Consider the following 22606-nt stretch of genomic DNA (forward strand, 5'->3'; position numbering starts at 1 on the left):
AATGTAAGAATTCAAGTGGTCCACAGGAAAGGTCTGAACCTACATGTCCAAAGATATCAGGCACTATACACTTCATTTTTGTGAAGACACAAGGCAGAAACACAATATAATTCAGTAAGAAAGAAGCATTTAATCTGATAAGCGAAACGCCACAGCCAAACTTAAGAGTTTCACAGAACAGGACTGCAGTGCTTTCTTAAACCTCATTTTTTTCCAACACAAGCTTCACGTAAAGAAGCAGAACAGGTCCAGAACTTGCTACCCCAGAAGTGGAAAGATGCAACGTTATAAACAGTTTGAAGGGATATGCATCCAAATTGTGCTTAAAAAGCACACTCAGATACGTCCTTGAATAGACAGATTGCAGTACACAGTCTCTTCAGAAGCTCTCACTTGGCTTTCAGACAGGACAGAAACAAACAACTCCTGCCAGCAGTATAACATTACAGACATGTTTAAATTGATAAACACAAGCCCTCTCTGCGTTAAAACTCTCCCTCCTATGCCAAATTTAACACGTACAGAATTCCCTCCCTCATTTCCTAATCCCATTCCCCCTTCCAAACCTTTTGTCTTTAACTGAATGCTCAGCCTTAACCAAAATGTGAATTGCTCTGGAAGATTTAGTGCTCTGTGAACCCTCCTCCTTTACATTATAAGGTTCTAGACATCTCCTTCTGAAATTATGTTTTTGTTTGCCTAAACAACATGAAGTCGAACTTTTAAACTCTAGATTTAGACAGAGTCCAGCGGAGGCCTACGAGGATGATGAGGGGACTGGGGCATCTGTCCTATCAGGAAAGGCTGAGGGAGCTGGGCTTGTTTAGCCCGGAGAAGTCTGAGAGGGGACCTTATAAAAGCTTATAAATATCTTAAGGGTGGGTATCAAGAGGATGGGGCCAGACTCTTTCCAGTGGTGCCCAGTGACAGGACAAGGGGCAACGGGCACAAACTGAAGCACAGGAAGTTCCGTCTGAACATGAGGAAGAACTTCTTCCCTCTGAGGGTGACGGAGCCCTGGAACAGGTTGCCCAGAGGGTCTGTGGAGTCTCCTTCTCTGGAGATGTTCAAAACCCACCTGGACATAGTCCTGTGCAGCCTGCTCTAGGTGATCCTGCTTCAGCAGAGGGTTGGACCAGATGATCCCCAGAGTTCCCTTCCAACTCCTACCATTCTGTGTGATTTATTCTCCTGGAGCACACAAGTGACCCTCTGGGCAAAGATTATTTGCAGCACTTCACCAAGTTCAGGAAACCCATATGAAACGAAGTCATTAGCATGCAAAAAAGTGCTATTATGATACAAGAGAAAAATACTTGTAAGTTTTACTGCACTTAGTTTGTGACAGCTGCATTGCACATCTACTCACTGTGCAAATAAGAACATTGTTTCACAGCTGCCCAAGGCAGATGCAGACTAATACTGCTCAGACTGAACCCCAAGCGCCTCCTTCCTTTCCTAGTCTCCTCCTCCTCCAGCCTGATTTTCTTTTCTGTAAAGATCCTCCATTACCATTTCAGGATATCGCACCTTAGGATGCAAAGCTGGAGGAAGATGAATAGGAAAAGCAGGCTGGGTTTGAGAGTACTAAATTCATGGTGGAGTCACGCTGAGATGGATGACTGAAAACAGATGGGGCCTTGAAAATGCCTGTAATCTGATAAGATGTTCCAGCTGATCAACAACTGAGAGTCCAATACAATGGCAGACAGGTTATCGTACTGTTCCTCTGGGACAAACAGGTAACACTGCAGCCACTTAACTAGGAATGAGATGGTGCTTGAATTCTAAAAGCCTTAGGGATTTTTGAGTTTCTTGTAATTAATCTCAACTCAGCGGCAGCAGAGGTGCAAGCTTACAGGGCACAAACATAAAGAATAGGTCAAGGTGAGGTAAGCACCAGAAGAAACTTCAATCTTTTGGGATCAAAGGGAAAAAAGCATGCTGTCAAGACCAGGCATGTTTCAGAGGCTTTGGGCACACCCACTCCACAACAGCATCAACATTGAGATCTCAAAATATTTGACATTTACTTTAAGCTGAAGGCAAGAAAAACAAAGGCAAAAAAAAGACTGCTTAGGAAATGAAGGGAGTTCAAATGTTGGCATACCGAACATGATTGTTGCCTTCTTCCTTTGCCAATTCAAATAGCTAATCCAGCCACTCCTCCCCAATTTAACAAGCCTCTGTAGGCCTCAGGAGCGAAGGACCAATTTCAAACTCTCAGATCCAGTCCCATGCAGACCAACAAACACAACCTGGTTTTCCTCTCCCACTGAAATTATTGCTGCTCCTACCTTTGAGACCAGCAGGAACAGGAACAGGTTTGCATGATACTATCCCTACATTCAGGAAAGAAATTCCCTTCACAGTACTTCCAGAATGGTTAACAACAGGTTTCTGTATGGAAGAGTAGCTATGTGAATGGCGATGAGATTTAACTAGACCAAAGTAAAAATACAGCCTTAGCAATTCAAAGCAACTGCAGTTCCCTCCACCAGCATGCCTGGGAAAGAATGCTAAGGGCTATTTATATTTTGAATGAAGAAAAACATACACAATATCAAGCACAGCATGCCAGAAAATAGTTGGCAGGAGAAAACCTCTTGCGAATCATTAAAAAAACACCTCTCTCTACTATCAGAAGGTTTCTGACTAATTGGGTAAATCAAAGATTTCTGTCAATTATACTGTTGCAATCTCAGAGTACAATATTACAAATTTAAATGTATGCAGTAGAAAAAAAAATACTACAAAGAAAGTTCGGGGACTGTGAACAAGCTATTTCCAGAGTAATTGCCACTTCTGTGTACCTTTTGACTACATAAACACACAAATCATCCAATTCTTTACATGATTATTTCTTACATTTTTGTTGTATTATTCTCTGGCTCCATTAATCAGTAAAAATGGGATATTAAGATGACTGCTAAGCTACTTACCAGTTCAGCTGACTCTCAATATCCGTGCTTTTTATCCTTTTACCTGATGCACAATAGTGGGACTATGAATTTTGGAGTATGTATATAATAATCATTTTTAGGCAAAAAGCATAAAAACTCAACAGCATAGTATTTCCATTTTTTATTACATTTATTTTATTACAGAAATATAATTTGCCCTATGTTTTAGGTGGTTTTGGTTTTGTTTTGGTTTAGTAAGAGCCTTATTTCAAATACCAGGTGAAGACTTCTCCTTTTCTTTACAAAATCCAACACAATGCCTCTTTGAGAAATACATGAAGTAATTTCTTTTCCTGAATTTTTTTTTGCTGAGAACCAGCACTTCTAATATCTGTGGGTGAAACTTGCTTCTGTGGGATGTTAATGGAAGAACTGATGTTCCCATGTATTAGTTAACCCTGCAATATTACCTCATTCAGATCGATATTCATGTTACAGTGACTGAAAATATTCCTTCACATCCCATGCCCTAGTCAGTTAACCAACTCTCTTCAGGAGTTCAAACAGACCATTGCACTCTGCAAAAGATCCACATTTTTAAATGGAAAAAATAACAGCTATATTTAGAGGTGTCCTCCTTCTGCTCATGCTTGTATAACGAATAGGTTCTCTGAAAACTGGTATGACTAAAGAATGACACCTTCCCAATTGTAAACCAGACAGATCAAGCCTTTGTCCACACTCAGCCTCCAACCAGCTAGCCAGCCAGGTAATCCAGTACCTCCCAGAAGTACACGCTTACCTGTATGCCACGTCTCTCATACACTTAACATCAAGGAAGATCTGCAAAGACTACTTTGAGCCTGCTTTGTGCCACAGAGATACTGGGCCTTTAAGGGATCAGTGTGGCTCTCTGAGTGCATGACAGTCAATATATTAAATAGAAGGAGCTTTTATACATACATACCTACAATAATACATACCTACAACAGCAGAGGCTCAGAAATTTACAGTCAGATTTTATATACTAGTTCACAGGCTACTGAAAACAAAAAGAACATCTTACTGCGCAAGATGCCACTACTGAGCACAACACATACAGCTTACGTGGAACTGGAAACACATTTCATCTACTAGCTTCAGTTCTTTTATTTCTTCTAGTCTGGATCAAACCACAAGCCTTGATCACGCAGAATTCTGTCTGTGAGCAGGCATTTCCACATTTTTAACCCTTTAATATCTGCCACAGCTACTGTGCATCCTCAATTTCTGCTCCACCCAAGAAACTGTAGGCTATGTAAGGTCCGTGAGCATATAACAGGGAATGCTTTATTATTCTGTTCAACTTGCTCAGCTAGTTGTATGTTTTCTTACTACTTAGTCATAAAAGGGAGTAAGCTTCAGCTCTCCCAACAGAGTCAATTTAAATATACATCCTCCAGATTTTCACAAACTTGAGGCCAGCACAGCCTCATTTTGCTGCTGTATGCCTGCTAATTAGGCCTAGCACTATGCCTATTTATAACTACTTTTAAAACAGCTGCTTCTTTAGAGTGAAAATTAAGCTAGCTTGAGGTTGGAGGAAAGATACCTCGATCTCTTCTGTTATAAAATATGATTCTGATTAAGGTGATAAAGGAATTTGGAAGGAAATGAAACCAACATAACTATATTCCACCTCCTCAAAACAAGTATTATTAAAGGAAATGCTAGGCATTCCTGAAGCATCAAGCTACCACGAAAACAATACAAACAGATGTTGTATTATTCTACAAAATTTCCATTCCGGTTTGCTTGTGGACTCTAAGTTTTGTAGCAACAAATGTTACACGTAGGCAAAGACATCTCCTGGATGATATTCTCAATCGCAGCCAAAACCCACCAGCCACAGGGGCTGCAGAAGCGTAGCAGCCATGAAGGCTGAATCATAAACCCCCAAACGTGGCTGATCCATCTACCCAGGGCTGTATCTTCAAGAGGTGCGTACCAAGAGCATACGGAGACGCAGTAGGCAACCAACAAGCTCCATCCACCTCCTCCCTTGCCAGCTGAGACACAATGACTGGTTTTACACTTGTTTTTAGTTTTCACCAATTGAAAAGTAAAATGTCTTGCTTAAGCCACCTTCTCGGTAATCAGATTTCATGGCTGTTTAAACTAAAATGCTATGAATCACAAGATGATAAACTGAAAGCACACACACACCAATTATAATTGCTGGAGCCTTGGGCATTAACTTGTCAAGCAATGTTTAATAAACTGCTTTGAAAGTGCCCACACCCTTGGTTCGATGCTCAGTTTCTGCAGCAAGCAGGGAAATCTAGTTAGGGAAAAGTATTTCTGAAAAAAAAGGTAAAGTGAGGTAAAATATTTCTTTTTCTATTTTAACTGTAAGACTAAATTCTAACACTTCATTTGTGATTAAATTTGCAAATTGTTAGTTCAGTCTTTCATTCCTTTTCTGATGCACACTGAACCCATCAGAGTGTGATTAAGATGATGAATTTGAGTGATTAATGAAAGATGAATCTGTGAAAAGTAATTCTATTCATTCTGCATCAAAACTACTACAAGAGTTCGTTTACAGATCTGTGTTTTATTTTAAAAAGAGACTTCAGTTCATTTACAGATTTGCATATTGTTGTACAAAGAAGCTTCATTTCATTTGAGATAACGACTCCTGAAACCAGGTAAGCACACCATCCTTATGTTTTCTGAACAATTTAAATGTTGACAATTTTTACTAAAAATTACTATCCATTTTTATTTTCACAGTTTTTTTCCACTTTTTTAACATATATTTTGAGCCTGAGATGGGAGCAAAGAAACAGTAGAGAAATACTATGAAAACATTTGTCTCAGATTTCATTACCAAGCTGATAAAACAATAAATCTCTCTTGGGGATTTAAAAATGTTTAGTGATTATTGTAAAAAAAAAATTTATGCCAAGCAACAACTCTAACTTTTCATTTTACTATAACAAAGGAAGATTGACCCAAGACTTCCACTAGATAACTTCTGGCTAAATCTTCTAAGAACTACAGATTATGTCCACATCTACCATACTGAAAGTTATTTCATACTAAAAACAAGTGGGTTCTTTTTATTCTCGCTCCTCTCTGAAGCATTTTTTACCTAGTAAAAAACACTGTGGACATGAAATAGATATGAGAGATACCAAGTGAAAGTCAACTTATTTGGTACCTTGTTCCATCCACTGGCATGAGCAGCTGTCTCTTGTGTGCGCTCTCGATATTCTTGATATGTCACCGGCCTGCAGAAGTTAAACCAACACTGAAAGTTATAAAAGGAAACAAAAGAACAAGAATAAAATAAAATTCTCAGTTTCCAATGAACAAAATATTTTCACATGTATTACAGCAAATAATTCTCAAGAGCTAACAAGTCTCACATTTCAGGACATAAAATAACAGCACCAGACAGGATCAGGAAGGTAAGACCTTCTCCCAGTTACACAATTTCATATAGTTGATTAAGTGAATTTCATAATAATTTGATAGTCTGAAACTTAAAGGACATTAGAAAAGTAGGTTCTCCGATATGCTACCAAAATTTCTAAGCTCTTGCATATATTTTTTTATAATCTAAGACTTAAAAAAATTCCAGTAAGAAATTTACATGAGAGATAAGAGGTCAATGCAGAGCACAATTTTTATAAACAATACAGGCTATGAACCAACACAGGCTGCTTGACTGCATTATGTTACAGTTGAAGCTTTATTTGCAAGAAAGCACTTCTGATCACAAAAAACCCTTTGTATTTCAGTAGATACCTCTATTTTAGATTCATTGCACCTCTTCTTCTCTGAATTGAGATGATGAAATTCCCCACTTCCATACTCTTTTCTCCAAAATCACATAGTATCTTAGAGTCCGTAACAGTAAAGACTTTCTGCCAAGTGACAGCAGAAGATGCACTGCTTCAAAAGCAGCTGTTCTGAGCCAGATCATGACAAAAAGCAAGTTCAGACTTTACTTTAAGGGAAATAGTGGTAACTGGTATTGGACAGAAGGCTGCCTATTGAACTCCAAGAACTTGTCATGATGTAATAGCCTACTGTACCATAGCACACTTGTTTACGTGCATATAAAAAGACAGGAAAATAAAAGCAAGATAAATAAGTATTGCATCAAATAGCACTACTGTAGCAAACATGTAAAAGAACAGCATTAAAGCACACTGGGGAAAACACAATTTGGCTTTGTCATTTTTAGTGTATTCTCTTATGTTCCTTGGTACATTAGTTCCTTTAAAACACAAATCCAAATGAATCAGTGGGATGAGAAGAGCAACAACAGCTGCAGGAAGGATATTATCCAGAGATTAAAAAGTAGCTCTAGTTTGCATTACTAAAAGGCATGCGTGCCAACACATTTTCAAAGGGATTTCAGACTTCGTATGTATGTATATACATGAAAAAAATAGAATGCAAATATTTTCCCACAGAAAATACAAGAAGCCTAAAACATCAGGCTACTAACAAGCTAGAACCACTTAATTCTCAAAGACCTCATATCACGAACTCTCCAAAAAGAATCAACCTAGTGTGCACCAGTTATGACCCCTCAATGTGGGACAGCGAATTATCTACAACCTTCAAGACATTTAAGCTTAAAATGCTGTCATTTCATTTTACCATTTCAGACACACAAAAAGGATGGGTTGCAAGGCCTACTGCTAATTTTCCAACTTGTTAGAAGTTTGTTTTGTTTGTGTGTAGTGAGGTATTTATGAAAACCTCGGCTCTTCAGAAGATACTAAGTACAAGTTTTTAAGGTCATATGGGGCAAATGCCTGGCTTGTAAAGGCAGGCAATTTATAACAGAAAAACAAGCAACCACAACAATTTCACTAATTTGCAAAACATCAAGATACTAGCATGCCAAGTACAACATGCTGTTTCAACAATAAGCTTAAACTGGCAGGACAGCTCTTAAGGCACCAAGGTTATCCCAGGGGCCCACATTTGCTTCAGATGTGTGCCTGAACGGTAGTCATAAAGCATCTAACTACCATCCTTTCAGGGAAACTCTCCCAGTCATCTTGAGCCAGACTACCAACAAACTTTCACCTTCACTCTTTGCTTTAAGGGAAAAGCAGTCAATCTGGCTACAGCCGAGCATCCATGAAATTGGCAATGGCAACTGGCAGCTGCCAGTTTCACCTGCAACTCCAACTACTTGAATCGGTCTCAGAAGTTCAATGATAAAAGACTAGAAAAATTTTAGAACTTACATTACTGCAGAGAGTAAATACCACAAAGAAGTATTCACACATTACAACAGAAAACAAAAAAAACAGCCAGATAAAGGAACATTGCAAAAGAAGAAATGCAATACAAAATTTATTCCTATCTTTAGCATTTCAGCAGCAGTCACAATGCAAAAGGAAACACCTTCCCTCTGAAAAAAAAAAAAAAGGAAACTCACTTGCTTAGCAAGATCTGCAGTGCCTTGTGCAGATGTTCTTTCAATTCCTGGGACACTTTCTCTCCTAAATGAGCCAGGCAGTCTTCTATTGAGCTCTCTGGATTGGCAGGACTGAACACTGGGGAAGTGTGGCAGTCAAATCCTGTAGTGGTGAATGCTGAGAGAAAAAAAAAAAGTAAAAATAAACAGACTCACATAACAACATCAACAGTCTGAGATTTCTTATTGCAACAGTTTACATGAAGGATGAAGAAACCACAACTCTCTAGTCAAAGCATGCTACAAACAAATTGTAGTAAAAAAGGTATGGTCCAAACATATTCCAGAAGTGACACTTACAAGCCATAGATGACTCTAAGCTACATTTCCCCTCCAGCTCTTATTTCACAACTGCATCCTAACCAGCAAGTGAGCTGAATGTGCAACTACTCTCAATTTTAAGCTGATGCAAACACTGATGGGGCAGCAAGAGAGCTTCTTTTCCATGGTAAAATTTGCCCACCCATGGACGTATCTGCAGCAGAACTGGAGTATCATTTTTTAAAAAGTAATACTTATATATATAATAATAAGTAATACTTATATATATTTCATATAACCTTTTTCTTCTCAGTTTAAAACTTCTAGAAATGGTCTGTATGGACGAACATGAACAGATCCGGAGCCTTTCTACTTCACATTTCCAACTTTCAACACACATGCAAAGCAAACTTTGTTTCCAAATCACCCCTTGCTGGGAGTCCTATAGAAGTCACATGTAGAGGTCAAAGCATGTCACAAAAAAAAAAAACTGGTGGAAGTGAGAAATCTCATGGTTTAAGTCCAAACTCCTCTGAATGTTAGCTGCTGAGGAATGATTTCAGGTCTGTCATCAACCGGAGCAGCTTAAGAGCTGCTAACATTTTATTATTTATAGTAACCTATTAAGTGTCATTCAATTGTTTGTTTTGGCTAGACTCCACTGCTCCACACAGTAACGTTTAACTATTTTACTTCATGTGATAATGTGTAGAAATCTTGGGGGGGAAGGAGGGTAAAGAGATACAACAGGTCCAAAAATCTCTTCAACTAGAGTACCTGTTACAAATTAACCACCATTATAGCACATAGAGAGTATCAATCGCAATGGGAAAATCTGAAGAGCACCTTCCAAGATTTCTTCATCAAGATGTTTTAGCTCCTCCTCAATTTCTATTTTAATCTTCTCCAAAGCTTCTTTCTCTGAAGCATCTTGTGCCATAAGCTGTTGTTGAGTCCCTAGAAGAAAACAGAGAAATTATTCAAATGTAGTATTTCATATAAGGAAGATAATGGAACACCATACTGAAATATTAACTATAAAGCAATTCAAGGTGAAAATTCTATTTCAGACAGCAACATAAAAAGTATGATCCCTTAAGTGCATTTATTACGAAAGTTTTATTACATGAACGCAGACACACATAAACCTCCAGGCCTATTCAAGATAGAATACATGCTTTAAATATGAATATAATAAAAAAAAAAATCGAACTGTAAAGCCACAAACAGAATATATGTAACAGCTTTAAAACAAACTTATCTTAAATTTAAAACAAAATCAAACCAAGGCACATAAACAAGCAGTCATTAAAACTAACACACTCATTATCAAACTACACCTAAACAAAGTAGACATGGGCATAAACTTGATTTTTAGTAGCAAAATATAAAATTGATATTGATGCTTGCAAAATCTACAAAAATACTCAGAGCAACTATGTAATGACATCAAGAGAGAGTCCTGAAGTCTATTAACTGTGCATCATTTGTTCATGAGGAGTCTGCACGCCACGATAAAACAATTTAAGACCAGGTTCACAAGTAACAATAGGGACAAAGGACCCCACAATTGCCAGTCAATGGTCAGTTTTCATACCCTAATCAAGTCATTTAGGGATCTGAAATGGCTGCACAACCCCAGAAGTACACATGCCAAGGTTTGGGATCACAAATACATATTCCGTCTGCTGACTAGGTATTTGGTAACAAGTAGTTGTTTCAGTGATATTGTTCAGGATTACATAGACTCTCCATCATCTTAATTATTACGCTGTAGCAAAACAGAAACACAAAACTGTTTCCAAACAAGCCAAGGTATTTGAAACATTTGAATCTTTAAGGAACTGCCTGCTGAATGTCAACCTTTCCAATATTAGGCCGCATGGCAAGGTAACTACTTAAGTAACTATTCATGGGGTGGGTACTAATGGAAATAGCAGATGCCTTGGACAGAGTTCAAGCTCAAAACTCTTGCTACTGAGCTGCTTCTCCTTTGTGTTCGCTCATCTTTATCTCTTCCATCAACTTTCAAGCTTGCCTTCAAATCCTATTCTTAAAGCACACTACTAAAACTGTTCCATTAACTGCTGTCTTATTTTCACCAAACATCACTGAATCAATAGCCTACCACTGAAATTTTCTTCTTCTCTTCTTTCAAATCCTTAAAATGTCCTACTTATAGATAAAATGGATCTCTGTTCTATCCACATGAATACAAAAGTGAATTTTGTATCAACTTACTACTGAAATAAACAAACAAATAAATTTGACCACAAAACTTCCCTTTGCTAAGTAATCCCCCTTCCAGCCATTTCCTTCCCTAAGTTTTGAGTCAATTACCAGCCCTCATTAGTCCTGCACTCTGCTTCTGTCAACAGTATCAGTGCCTGAGTTACCCAAAACACGTTTTCCTACCTCTCTTACTTCTGAATATTCTTTAGAATTCTATTTTGGACTTCATGTTCTCTCGTGCCCATGATTTAAACACCACCTCCTGGCCGGCCTTCTGATGACACTCCCCACGTTCACTGTTCCTGACTCATGCACCCAAATATTGTTTACCCTCCAACCTACCTCATCGTTTCTGCATCTACACCAACTGCCTACAGCTCTACCTGGGCATTCAGACATCGTTCCGATCTACAGACACTCTTCACTCAGCAGAAGTAAATAAAAAGGGAAAGGATTTATATCTGCAATGTTGGTATCATCTGACTTCATTTCTTCCTCGTCACTTATATTTCACATCCAAATCTTCAGGTAGAGTCCTGCAACACCCAATGTAGCTTTCTGGCCTGTCTTTCTTCATTCCTGTTTTGAAGACACTAAATCATAATTTGGTGGTCTTATGAATAACTGCCTATTTTCTTTGGTTCATCTCTATTTCAATTTGTTTGAACTCACTTTAAGTGTTGTAGTGCCTCCCCCTTTCCTCCATAACGGACACTTAATATCACTAGTTTTCATATCAGAGTGTGTGAAAACCGTAAAAGCAATGATACTAGTTAACACATACAGATGTGTAGTAAAGTACATTGTGCATTTTCTGTATTGAAAAAACACTAGAAAATAAGCTTGCAAGGTCTCCTACATTTGAAAAATAAGTTAAATCCACAGAATTAACCCAATGTATGCTAATGCTTAAAAACTCAGCACTCAATAGATACCTGTGAGACAAAATCTTTCTAAACCGAGGTACGAATCAGTGTAAAATATTTACATTTATTAACGTGAACAGTTTAAAGGAACAACAGATCATATAATCATAGAATGGTTTGGGTTGGAATGGACCTTATAGATCATCTAGTTCCAACCCTCCTGCCATGGGCAGGGACGCCTTCCACTAGATCAGGTTGCTCAGAGCTCCATCCAACCTGGCCTTGAACACCTTCAGGGAGGGGGCACCCACACCTTCTCTGCGCAACCTGTGCCAGTGCCTCACCACCCTCATAGGAAAGAGTTTCTTTCTTATATCGAATCTAAATCTGCCCTCTTTCAGCTTGCAGCCATTACCCCTTGTCAGTTTCATTCCATTTTACTTAACCACGCAGTTAGATCATCATCACTATGTTCAGAATAACTTTATTTAGCTTCTTAAATCCCTTCTCAAACAGCCTCTCTCTGCCACTCTGAACAACAAATTCCAGAGAAGAGCAAACTGTTCCTCCTTTTGGTTAATGAACAGACACTCACTAATGCCTTGTCAGTCCCTTTAAGGTCTCCTCTTTGACTGGCCGAACCACTGCTTCACAGTCAAACACAACAAGTATATGCAAGTACAGCGCAACAAGTATATGCAAGTACAAACTCTTCTTTTAACCTGTGCTTCACCCTGTACGTGGAAGGGATGAGGGTATTCAGAAGAGCACCCATTCTCACGGGACTAATGTGATGATGATCACACATGACAAGCTGTCATACTTGATAATAAGTCACATGGAAAATGGAAGGAAGAGAAATTCCATTGCTGCCAGCGTACAAAAGAGCTGTTTAGATAATCAGTGCTACAGTCAATGGTTTCCATCTCGTAACACCCACAACTTTGCCGCAGCTGCTGATTCCAGTGGCATCTGACTATTCAGTCGTGCCAAAACATCAAAAACTGACCCCTCCCGGACCAGTGACTTTGGACTGTTTATTCCCCTAATTATCAATGGACTTCAGCTTTCTACATCTCCCGCATATTGACCGCTACCAAGAAAAATCGCACCCGTTGTCGGAGAACAGCGTATTCCAGCAACAAAGGTCCTAAGCAAGTGGTACCTGTTTCTCCTTTAGACAACTTACAAGTCAGTTTGCAAACAGGTAGAATAAATCAGTAAAAATAGCTTCTAGTAGAGGAGAACACTTTTTCACTATTTAATAAAGCAAATGGTCACACCAGAAATGGTACTTGTAAGATCCATAAACATTGAATGCTTTCCTTTGCTGAAAAAATGGGTTTGCCTATTACAGGCTTTTGGTAAACTGACCCTGAAAAGCCTCTTCCCAACCCAAAGACACAAGAAACATCTGTCACACAAACTTACAGGAAGAAGCTAGTGCATTCTACTTTCTATTTATGGAATAAATATTTCCTTCTGCACAAGTGTGTCCTTGTTAGGATTTTGGTTTTCAGGTGTTTGGAGGTAACCTGCAAAGTAGGGGAAAATGTATTCTAAATGTCCATCAAGCACTGCATCACTGACGATCAGATAGTGTTATGGCTACGAAATGTAATACTTCCGTAAAACTCCACCAATAAGGCCATTCCAGAAGTTCAGTAAAAAAAGATTAACCTGGTCCTCAAGTCATTCATCAGAGCTAAAGAGCATGCACATCTGATTCTACAGTGTTTGTGTCCAACTATGGCTAACAAGAGACAGCAGCAACTATAAAGAGAGACTGAAAAGGTGTTACACCTTTTTAGTTCCAGTGAATGCAGCATGAATGAAAAAGCCAGCCGTTGATGTCACAGACTGCTCCTGACTTTTTTTTTCTTTCATTCTTGTAATTTTAATTTACCAATATTTCTGTTTTCAAGTTCTCCTAGGTCACTATATTAATGTCTGTATAGTCAACATTGACTTAAAAAATTACTTTCAGCATGATTCTAGTATTTCTTTAACATCTCAGACTCCTTAAAACAATAAGTGTCTAAAACTTCTGTAAGTGCTGAGAAATGACAAAAATAAACAAGATCTCTTTACAAACATATTCGTCTGTTTCCTTTAAAGAAAACTATATCCATTACCCCAGCATACTCCAGAACAGAGACTGCCATACATAGATGTAGCCCTTGATTTAAGAAATGTTTAAAAGAAGCTATTCATAAACCATAAGCAGGCTTAGCTTCAAAGAAACTAAAAAAGTCCAAAATACTAAGAAACAAAAAGAGACAAGACATTGCCAACTAGTGGTCAATTTTTTTTGTGGGCAGAGAGGAGACTTAATTAAGTGGGAATTCACATTCCTGGAGGGACCACCTCTTGCTTCTCCAAGTCATACCCCAAAAACTCCCTTTCCTTGCCTCAGTCCAGGAAACAGCTCCCTCATTACCATGAACTGGATTGGTCTGACCTACAACATGTACCTTTTCAGCCTATGACTTCTCAGCCAAAGTGAGTATGTTTTGCCCTAAAAGGAAAGATTCTAAGGAATGAGTTATTCATCTAAGCTACAAACACCTCAAAAAATTCCTTCATTTCCTACACACCAACAGTAGGTACCATGAAGGGTAAGTGAAGATACAGGGATGGAATATGAAGAAAACCAAGATATTCTGCAACAGCCAGTCCAAGTGTCACCTTGTCCTGGTTTTGGCTAAGATAATTTTCCTCCCAGTAGTTGCTGTGTTTTGGATTCAGTATGAGAAGAATGTTGATAACACTCATGTTTTCAGCTGTTGCTGTGAAATCAAGGACTTTTTTCCAGTTTCCCATATTCAGCTAACGAGCCGGTGTGCAGGAGCAGGGAGGGAGCACAGCCAGGCAGCCAGCCCAGGCTGGCCAACGCAAATATTCCATACCATGGACATCATGCTCAGTTTGTGAATGGGGGTTGGCTGTGGGGCAGGAATCTTTTCTTTCTTGTTTTCGTGGGTTCGAATCTTCTCTTGTCTGGGAGTTCAAACTTTTTTTGGGAATTGAGCAAAATTGTTGAGTTTGGTGTTCTGTGATTGCTGCTCGGCGACTGGTTGTGAATTGGTCATTGGGTGGTGAGAAAATCTGTAGAGTTTATAGTTTATTTTGCATACTCATTATTATCATTGTTATTATCATTAGTACTAGTATCATTAGTATTTCCTTTGTTGTCTTAATAAACTGTTTTACATCAACCCATGAGTTTCCCTTTTGTCCATTTCTCCTCCCCATTCCCCTGGGGACAAGGGGAGGGGTGAGCGAGCGGCTGTCTAGTGCTTAGTTGCCTTCTGCCGGGTTAAACTACAACACACCTGATGACAGAAAATCTTGCGACAATAGGTATCCAACCCATGGCTGTCAAAACCATATAAAAGATGGTTCATTTGGGATGGCTATCAAGGAGCCTTGAGCTCACCCACAATGCATGAAACCTGACCATCTCTGCATATTGGTACATGTATTTCCCGAGATGTAACAGAGCTCACTTCTAACCAAAGCAAGTGAACAAATAAACGTAAAACCCATTTTCTCAGTGACCCACTTCAACACCGCTCAGCTGTAAGAAATGTATGTGGGAAACCACTAAAACACCTTGATCACTGACTATATACAACATTTCATACAGATAATAAATGGTCAAAAGAACACTGTAAAATAATTGCATTAAAGTATTGTGGATAGCAGGCACCTCAGGGAAACTGTATAACTGTCAAAAACCTCTTGAGTAATCTATGCCACCACGCAGTAGTGGCACTGATTATAAATCTTCCAGACACTATGTGAGCTAAGGGATTCTTTAAGATTTCTCATTCTGTCAAGGAAAACACAGAAAAACTATGTTCCTTCAGCATCTTCGTTATAGCCACCAGCCCATGGGATGGGGTCAAACCATGGGGAAGTAGATTACAAAACAGAAATACACTAAAAGCTACTTCTTAATGAAACACAAAGAAGCATTTAGAATATAAATATACTGAATCACAAAAACAAAGTACTTTGACTCACTTAAAAAAGTAAGTAGTACTAACAACTGAAGCAGATTGGAGGCCCCTATCATTAGCGTGAACTTCAGGGGGAAAAATGTAGAAATGCTTTCCGATACTTGGTATTAATTTTCTGTGTATGCACCAGCACTTACAGATACTAAACGAGTTTTGAAAAAATACTAAAGCATCTCTCCACAACCTTGTGAACAGCTGAGAGCTTCCACACATTTTAAATAAGTGTACTTGTCTGTTGCCTCAAACCACATGAACTTACACAAACAATGTCTTGTCGTCTGTGCTTTGTAAGATTTATCTGAGCAATATGTATTATTCACCTATGTGAAAACCTACCAAAATGTAACAGAATTTACTGCTAATGGACTTTGCTTTAAATAAACTGCAGTGAGTGCTATGCAGAATCACTATTTTGCCAAAACTGTACAAGGAATAATCTCTCTATCTATCGCCCAGCTCAGTTTGCTGGATTTTCCTCTAGAGACACTGAAATCCACTACAGAATACTACACTGAAACCAACCAGAGAATACGGTATAGCTGTAATGTTAAAAGACTGGTTCATCCATTAAAACTGTCTTTTCTTCAAGAGCCTGGAATATTGCAGATGGTTCTCTCTTCAGTCCTTGCACTGAAGAGAAGCTAAGTAAAATGTCAAAGTCGTAATCAGATGTTGACTTAGATTATCCTTCTTTGCTTCAAGCCAGAACTCGTTTTAGCTCTTTTAACTGAAGCCATCTTTCTTACAATAAAATCAAAACCAACCAAGAGATCCAAAAGGAAATACAGTGAGGTAATCTTCTGTGTAATTTGTCTGAGTTTTCTCTTCACTAAATAAAACCCCTCTGAAAACCAATGGTCTCGTAAAGCATATGATGTCTGCAAAAATTGAGAAGTTTTAACTTGAAATGTAATAAATATCATAAAGATTTACTCTTATCTGAGTTCTGGGGACAAAATGACATACATCAGAAAAAGAACTCTCTAGTACAAAATGCAGGAAAGCAGAGGTTTGTGAGAGATGACCATAAGAGGAAAGGGAGAGGAATGAACAAAAAAACGTTCAATTTCTCCTGCCAGTTCTAGCAGAGATAAAATAGTACCACTCCTGTTAGGAAAGATCGCTTCTTTTGTTGGTTTCTTTGACCCATCATATACATTCTCTAGTTTAACTGAAGTGTTGAAACTTCACTGAAATCTGGTAGACTGCTGCAGAAGGAGACTCAAGGGAGGTACAGAAATACTAACTACACCTAGTGTGCCTTATTTCCCCACGTTCTGTACCCACGCAACGGAAGGAGAGAAGATCCTGAGGTGACTGTAATTAGCGTCCCACTCTGAACCCTCCTCTAGAGGAGTTCCTCACTCTACAACACCCAAGGAGATGAAAGAGGGCAACCTTGCGAGGGCAAACTAAAACCAGCCTTTCTGGATACTCCCTGTATATTGTAACATGATACAGAAATCAGACAAAGACTAAGGGCTTCTTTAGATCTAAGAAAAATATATGAAGGGAAAGTACCATATACCAGAGTTAATACCTTATATAAATGAAACACATAAAGAAGTGTTCTGCAACTGAAACAGAAACAGCCAAGAGTCAAACATCACTGCTTCAGTTGTTTCCCATGAAAGGTCTGTCAGAACAATAAACCAATTAAAGCAAAATAAGATTAAGTGATAGGTACTTTGTGTTAGAATCCTCTCAATCCATAATTCAGCAGTGTTCAGCCATAGAAAGCAGAAAGACTTCTGCCCAGTGCTTTAAAGTACCACAAATATCATCAATGAAAGGAACTTGGGATCAGTCATGATATCATATCAATGGTTGATGACAGCGCTTGAAAAACATGCTGACAAGCACGATATAAGGTCATACTGTTATTATCCCTCAAATGTCTTTGTTACCAAAAACCAGAAGTTTCCTCCTCCTGACGGGATTCTACACAATGATGACTAATTTCCATTTACTGGCTTTCACATTTCTCTTGTTCTAACCAGGTTTCTCAGACCAGGCTTGTTACTGTAATACCCTGCACACTTCCAGCTGTGCATTAGGCAGTGCAGGTAATATCCATTACGGGCTGCTGCTTCGCTTGCTCTCTCCCTAGGGGAGCATATAGAGCATATATTCTCATGTGTAGAGCACAGAGGGTGCTTTGGTACAGCTCTCCACAAGCAGGCATCAGCCATGTGCCAGACAACAAGGAGATACAGACTGCATATACAAACTACTTAATATTCAAAGAAGATGCATACAGTACTTCAAAATAAACACACAACTGTTACCCCACATACCCTGGGAGTGCAGCTGAAACAGCTGTTCAGTTACAAGCAACCAGAGAAAAGTAGTAGGACAAAGAATTTTTCAAAAAGTAACTGTCAGACAAATGAAAGCTGTTGGAAGCATGGAACGCAGAAAAGCACCAGGAAAAGTGAGTTAGGAAAGAATGAAACAAACCTTGAAGCAGAAGGATAAAGCATTTGCACTTGGTTCAACAACAGCCTGAAGTCCATCCAAGGAATTACAAAACAGAGTGAGAAAGAACACAGCAGATTAGAAGTAAGAGAAAACTATTTTATCCAGAGTCTTTGATCCAAAAGCAGTAAAAACACTGAGAGAGAGATCCAATTACAGTGAAAGATGACCAGGAGAGGAGAAGTTGTCACTGTCTGGTTTTGGGACTGAGGGTGCGGGAAATGCAGGAGAATTTCCTGTTTAGAAGGAAAGGTTTAGAGCAACAAGGATGCAAGAACAGATTTGGAAAGTATCAATGCTTTAGAGTATTTTAATAGCAAATCCAACTACAGCCTACAGCCACACAAGCTAATATATCTGAAGAATATCTGAAAAGTAGAGTCGTTATCTTTACTCAGGAGCTTAAAACTCCTCTTAACTGACTAAAAAATATTGATTTGAGCATTTGTAGATTACTCTTTTTACAAAGTTTTAATATTGCTCTTTAATGCAAATATCTGTTACAGGTTTCACTAACAAGAATCTGCTGAAAGGTTTCCTCTCAATTTGCAAATATTTCAAAGGTAACTACAGCCAAATTATTTTTAAAAAGCCTTAAGATTAATAGTTTCCTTTCTGAATCTTGCATTTACAGAACAAAGCAGACTCTTCCACTTTGTAGCTTTACACATACTCAATACATTTCCAGTTATAGCCCAGTTACCCCATACGGGATATTCAGAATGAGAGATTATCGCTAAAATAAGCACATTTTCCAGCAAAGGGTTTAATGAAACAGCATCTTGGCACTAAGGAGTCTCTCCTTTCATGGACCACAGATGCAGTCAAAGAGGAAGTAGCACACATACCTGAAATACACAAAACTAATTTTATAAACTATATATAATATAACCAGCATATGCTGGTGTCAGTGCCAAACTGGTAAAATAATCTCTGTCATAACCTGATGCTTTTGTTTTCAGGAATTTCTCACTTCATGACAGGTAAATTCAGTTAATGACAGACAATGCACTCTTAAATGCTTGTTCAAGAAAAGAAAAGAAAAGATTCTGAGGACTGCCTTTTGTTTTTTATAATACGCCTTTAATCAGAGTAAATTTGGAATCACACGAACAAGTAGTGACTGAAATATCATTAAGAAGTGACAAGCCACCAAAACAATCTTGACAAACAACACTGTTTAAGTGCTTGCCACCACAAAATAAAGGAAGTTTTACCACCTAGGTTTATGTGAAACACAATCTATCGAACATTTTTCTGCCTCCTATTTATTTATATAACCGCCTATATGCATAAACCTGTTCTGGAAGAAACATCTGACTATCTGACTCCATGCAGTCCTTGACTTCTTAAAAAATGAATAAATAAATAGCTGCAGCATAGGCCAGCTTAAGCCTCACATCCCTGCACTACCACTGACTGACAACAACAGAAGTTGTTCACATAATAGGGCAAAACTATTTAGCACATGAGATTGCTCATGCCATCACTCAGAGTTTATGCTGGCAAACAACACCTCACCCCTGCTTACTTCCACTTGCCTCCCAAAAAAAGCAAGCATGGGCTCAAATTCTCAAGACAGCTCAACAAATCCATCCCCCCCCAATCTCAAGACACCTACTAAAACCACTTACTTGCTTCATTAACACCAACTGGCCCTGGCATAGCTCAAATTAAAACAGTAATCTAAATACAAACCATTTTGTTTCCATCAGCGTCTCTTCCCATTATTTTGAACGAACAAAACAAGAGATGCATGACACTAAACATCAGGTTAACCTTCTGCATCCACGCACAAACAAACAAAGAACTAATTACAAACACAGTTGCACATGTAAATAGGTACAGATGAATATGCAAGTATTACCTTGAGCCGAAGCAGGAGGATGCTCCTGTGGCTTCTCTTGTGATAGAAGTCCCAGGTAGCTGAGAACTACGTATTTTGTTTCATAGTGAAATCCTACAGGCACAGCAGTAGAGGACGCCATCGGGTTGGCTTGTAATGTGGCAGTGCTCTTATGGGGCACGTAGGGTTTTCTCCAGATAATTGAGGAAGACTGTAAGGAAAGAATAGAACGTTTTGTTTGGTTTTTTTATAAAGCTGCAATAGGTCGTGAACTCGTACATAACAAGGAATTATGTAACAATCATGAATTAATATCCAGGTTTTTGCCCCTGATATCCTATGCATTCTTATTTTAATAAGAACCATGCAGAGTAAAATCAACCGTCCCCCAGTCCAGCGCCTGGCCTGCCTGCTGCCAGCAGTGGCATTTCTCACTCCTGCTTGGCATACGTACTCTCACTCTAAAGCAAACTGAACAGCTCCTCACCATGTGTCTGTCTCCTAACGCCTCCCAACTCAACCACACAGAAAAATACACATGTATTCACCCAAAGAGTTTTTGAGGGATTCTGAAGACTTGGTTAACTACAATTTGAAGCAAAAAGCCAGGTTCTGAGGAGTCTCTTTTCCCCTAAGCCTCTGAGAAGTATTTTCCCAGTTGTCTGCTTTCTCAGGTTCTCTGTTACGATGCTTAAAAATTTTAATGCAGAAAAAGTGACCACCATTGCCTCGAATTCATTTTACTGTTTCAACAGCAATGGAAAACACACAGTCAACAGAGGAAATTCCACATTCATTGTAGGGATTGGAAGAACAGGTGGTTGTGTGTCCTGGATTTCTGACCCAAACATTAATACTTTAAAAACAGAAATTCACACCTAACAGCAACATCTGGCCACAGAACTTCCCTGTTTTACTTTATTTGTTTTGTCGCTTTTTTCAAACATCCAGGAAGTTTTGTCAATAATCAAAAACTCAGGCAGAGAGAAATTAAAAACAGCATTTAAGGACAAGGGGAAAAAAATAGTTCAGAAGGCACCAGGGAAGTGGGGAAAAAGATACACAGCAGACTGAAAGGAAGTTTCCGGTTAATTAACATCTTTTAGCTCTTTATATTAGGAACAGGCTGGATACCTACTTCCAACACACAACCTACTCAATGAATCAAATAACAATATTCAGGGCTTTAAGATAAACTCTCAATTAATTTCTCCATCACTTCAAAGAGTCATTCCCAAACAAGCAGCAGTCCACTCTTGTCCATCAGAATGGATGTCTAACTGAAAGGCGTGCAGAAACGTTCATGCTACAGAACAGCTACTTAACCGAAGAAGCTAGACAATTTACTAGCGTGAGAGTGCAGTTACATTTAGCAGAAATATCTAAACCAAGTTTAAAGCTTAAAGGAGTTTGAATCAGAAAAATGCTATGTACACTGAACAGGAGTTGGAACATCTCAAGAGCATCCCCGATTACACTGGAAGCGCCTTGAGACTGAGAGAGACAACCAGGTTCCCAAACCAAAGCACAACCTACAAAGGAAGCCTCAAGATTAAGAGCAATAATAATAAACAGAGTAAGCAAAAGAAAAACATCGATCTGTCTAGCTATGCAAGATGTATGTCTGGGCTAACTTCTAACCCCCCTCCCCTCCCTGGAAAGGAATTCAGGTTAGTAGCTGTACAACTGGTTACTGAGGATAAACAGAATGGTAACTGTGCTGTGGCATGGTTACTGTGTGAGTAGGTAGCTTGGCAAAAAAAAAATTATCCATCAAACTAAAAGCTGCAACAGGAAAAGAGTTGGTCTAAAATTGGCTAAGCGTTCTTTCGCTAATCGTTAGCAACTCTAGCTTCTGAAACTCATTCAGTATTGCAAACAGGAGAGGACTCTCTCATGAAGACTGTACTCTGGAAGCTCTGCCTCTCGCCAGGTATTTCAAAATGCGCGAAATCCTTTACCAGAAAGATTGAGTTGAGTCTTTGCTATGGCTTGAACAGAAGCAGAGATTTATACAGGAAGGAACCAATGTTGAAACTTTTGAGCCAACAAGCATCCCTTTTCCTTTGGAGCAGTAATCCTACGTTTTTGTTGCCTCTTTCACCCCAGTGCTCTACAGGCAACGTATCGTGCTTCAGAAACTTAAGAAATTATAGCAGAGGATATGCACAGCTTTTACACAATACACGGTTACCCTTCAGCCACTTCCACAAACAGAGACCGTCACAAAGCATGGAGATTTGGAATAAACAACTGCTCTGCAGACTTTAGGATCCTTTTAACAACAGATCTGCTCTTCAGACCAGATCCCCAGATGCCATCAACACATGACATGTTCACATCACCAGGTGTGAAAGACAGCATTCACCAAAAAGCAGAAGCTCCCCAGCACGTTTCAGTTCTGGTTTGTCCAGCAGAGATCCACAGTCCAGAAACCAACACGCTTTCTGCAGCACCTTCACAGCAGATGGGAGCCCTTCCACACTACCTGAACTGATCTGTCC

The 22606-nt window shown here is 39.0% G+C and overlaps 1 protein-coding gene across 2 annotated transcripts in view; it reads right to left on the reverse strand.

The window, feature by feature from the left end:
* The window catches only part of BCL2L13 (BCL2 like 13), a 46181-nt gene that overhangs the window by 20191 nt on the left and 3384 nt on the right, over positions 1-22606 (reverse strand). For both annotated transcript variants that reach the window (XM_075440879.1, XM_075440888.1), the window contains exons 2-5: positions 20124-20313; positions 9502-9612; positions 8356-8512; positions 6109-6178 (exon numbers count right to left, since the gene is read on the reverse strand). In XM_075440879.1, coding sequence (XP_075296994.1) covers positions 6109-6178; positions 8356-8512; positions 9502-9612; positions 20124-20244 — 459 coding nt within the window. In that variant the 5' untranslated portion in view covers positions 20245-20313. The remainder of the gene's footprint in view (positions 1-6108; positions 6179-8355; positions 8513-9501; positions 9613-20123; positions 20314-22606) is intronic.

The sequence above is a fragment of the Opisthocomus hoazin genome, chromosome 1, assembly GCF_030867145.1.
Source record: "Opisthocomus hoazin isolate bOpiHoa1 chromosome 1, bOpiHoa1.hap1, whole genome shotgun sequence".
NCBI lineage: Eukaryota > Metazoa > Chordata > Aves > Opisthocomiformes > Opisthocomidae > Opisthocomus > Opisthocomus hoazin.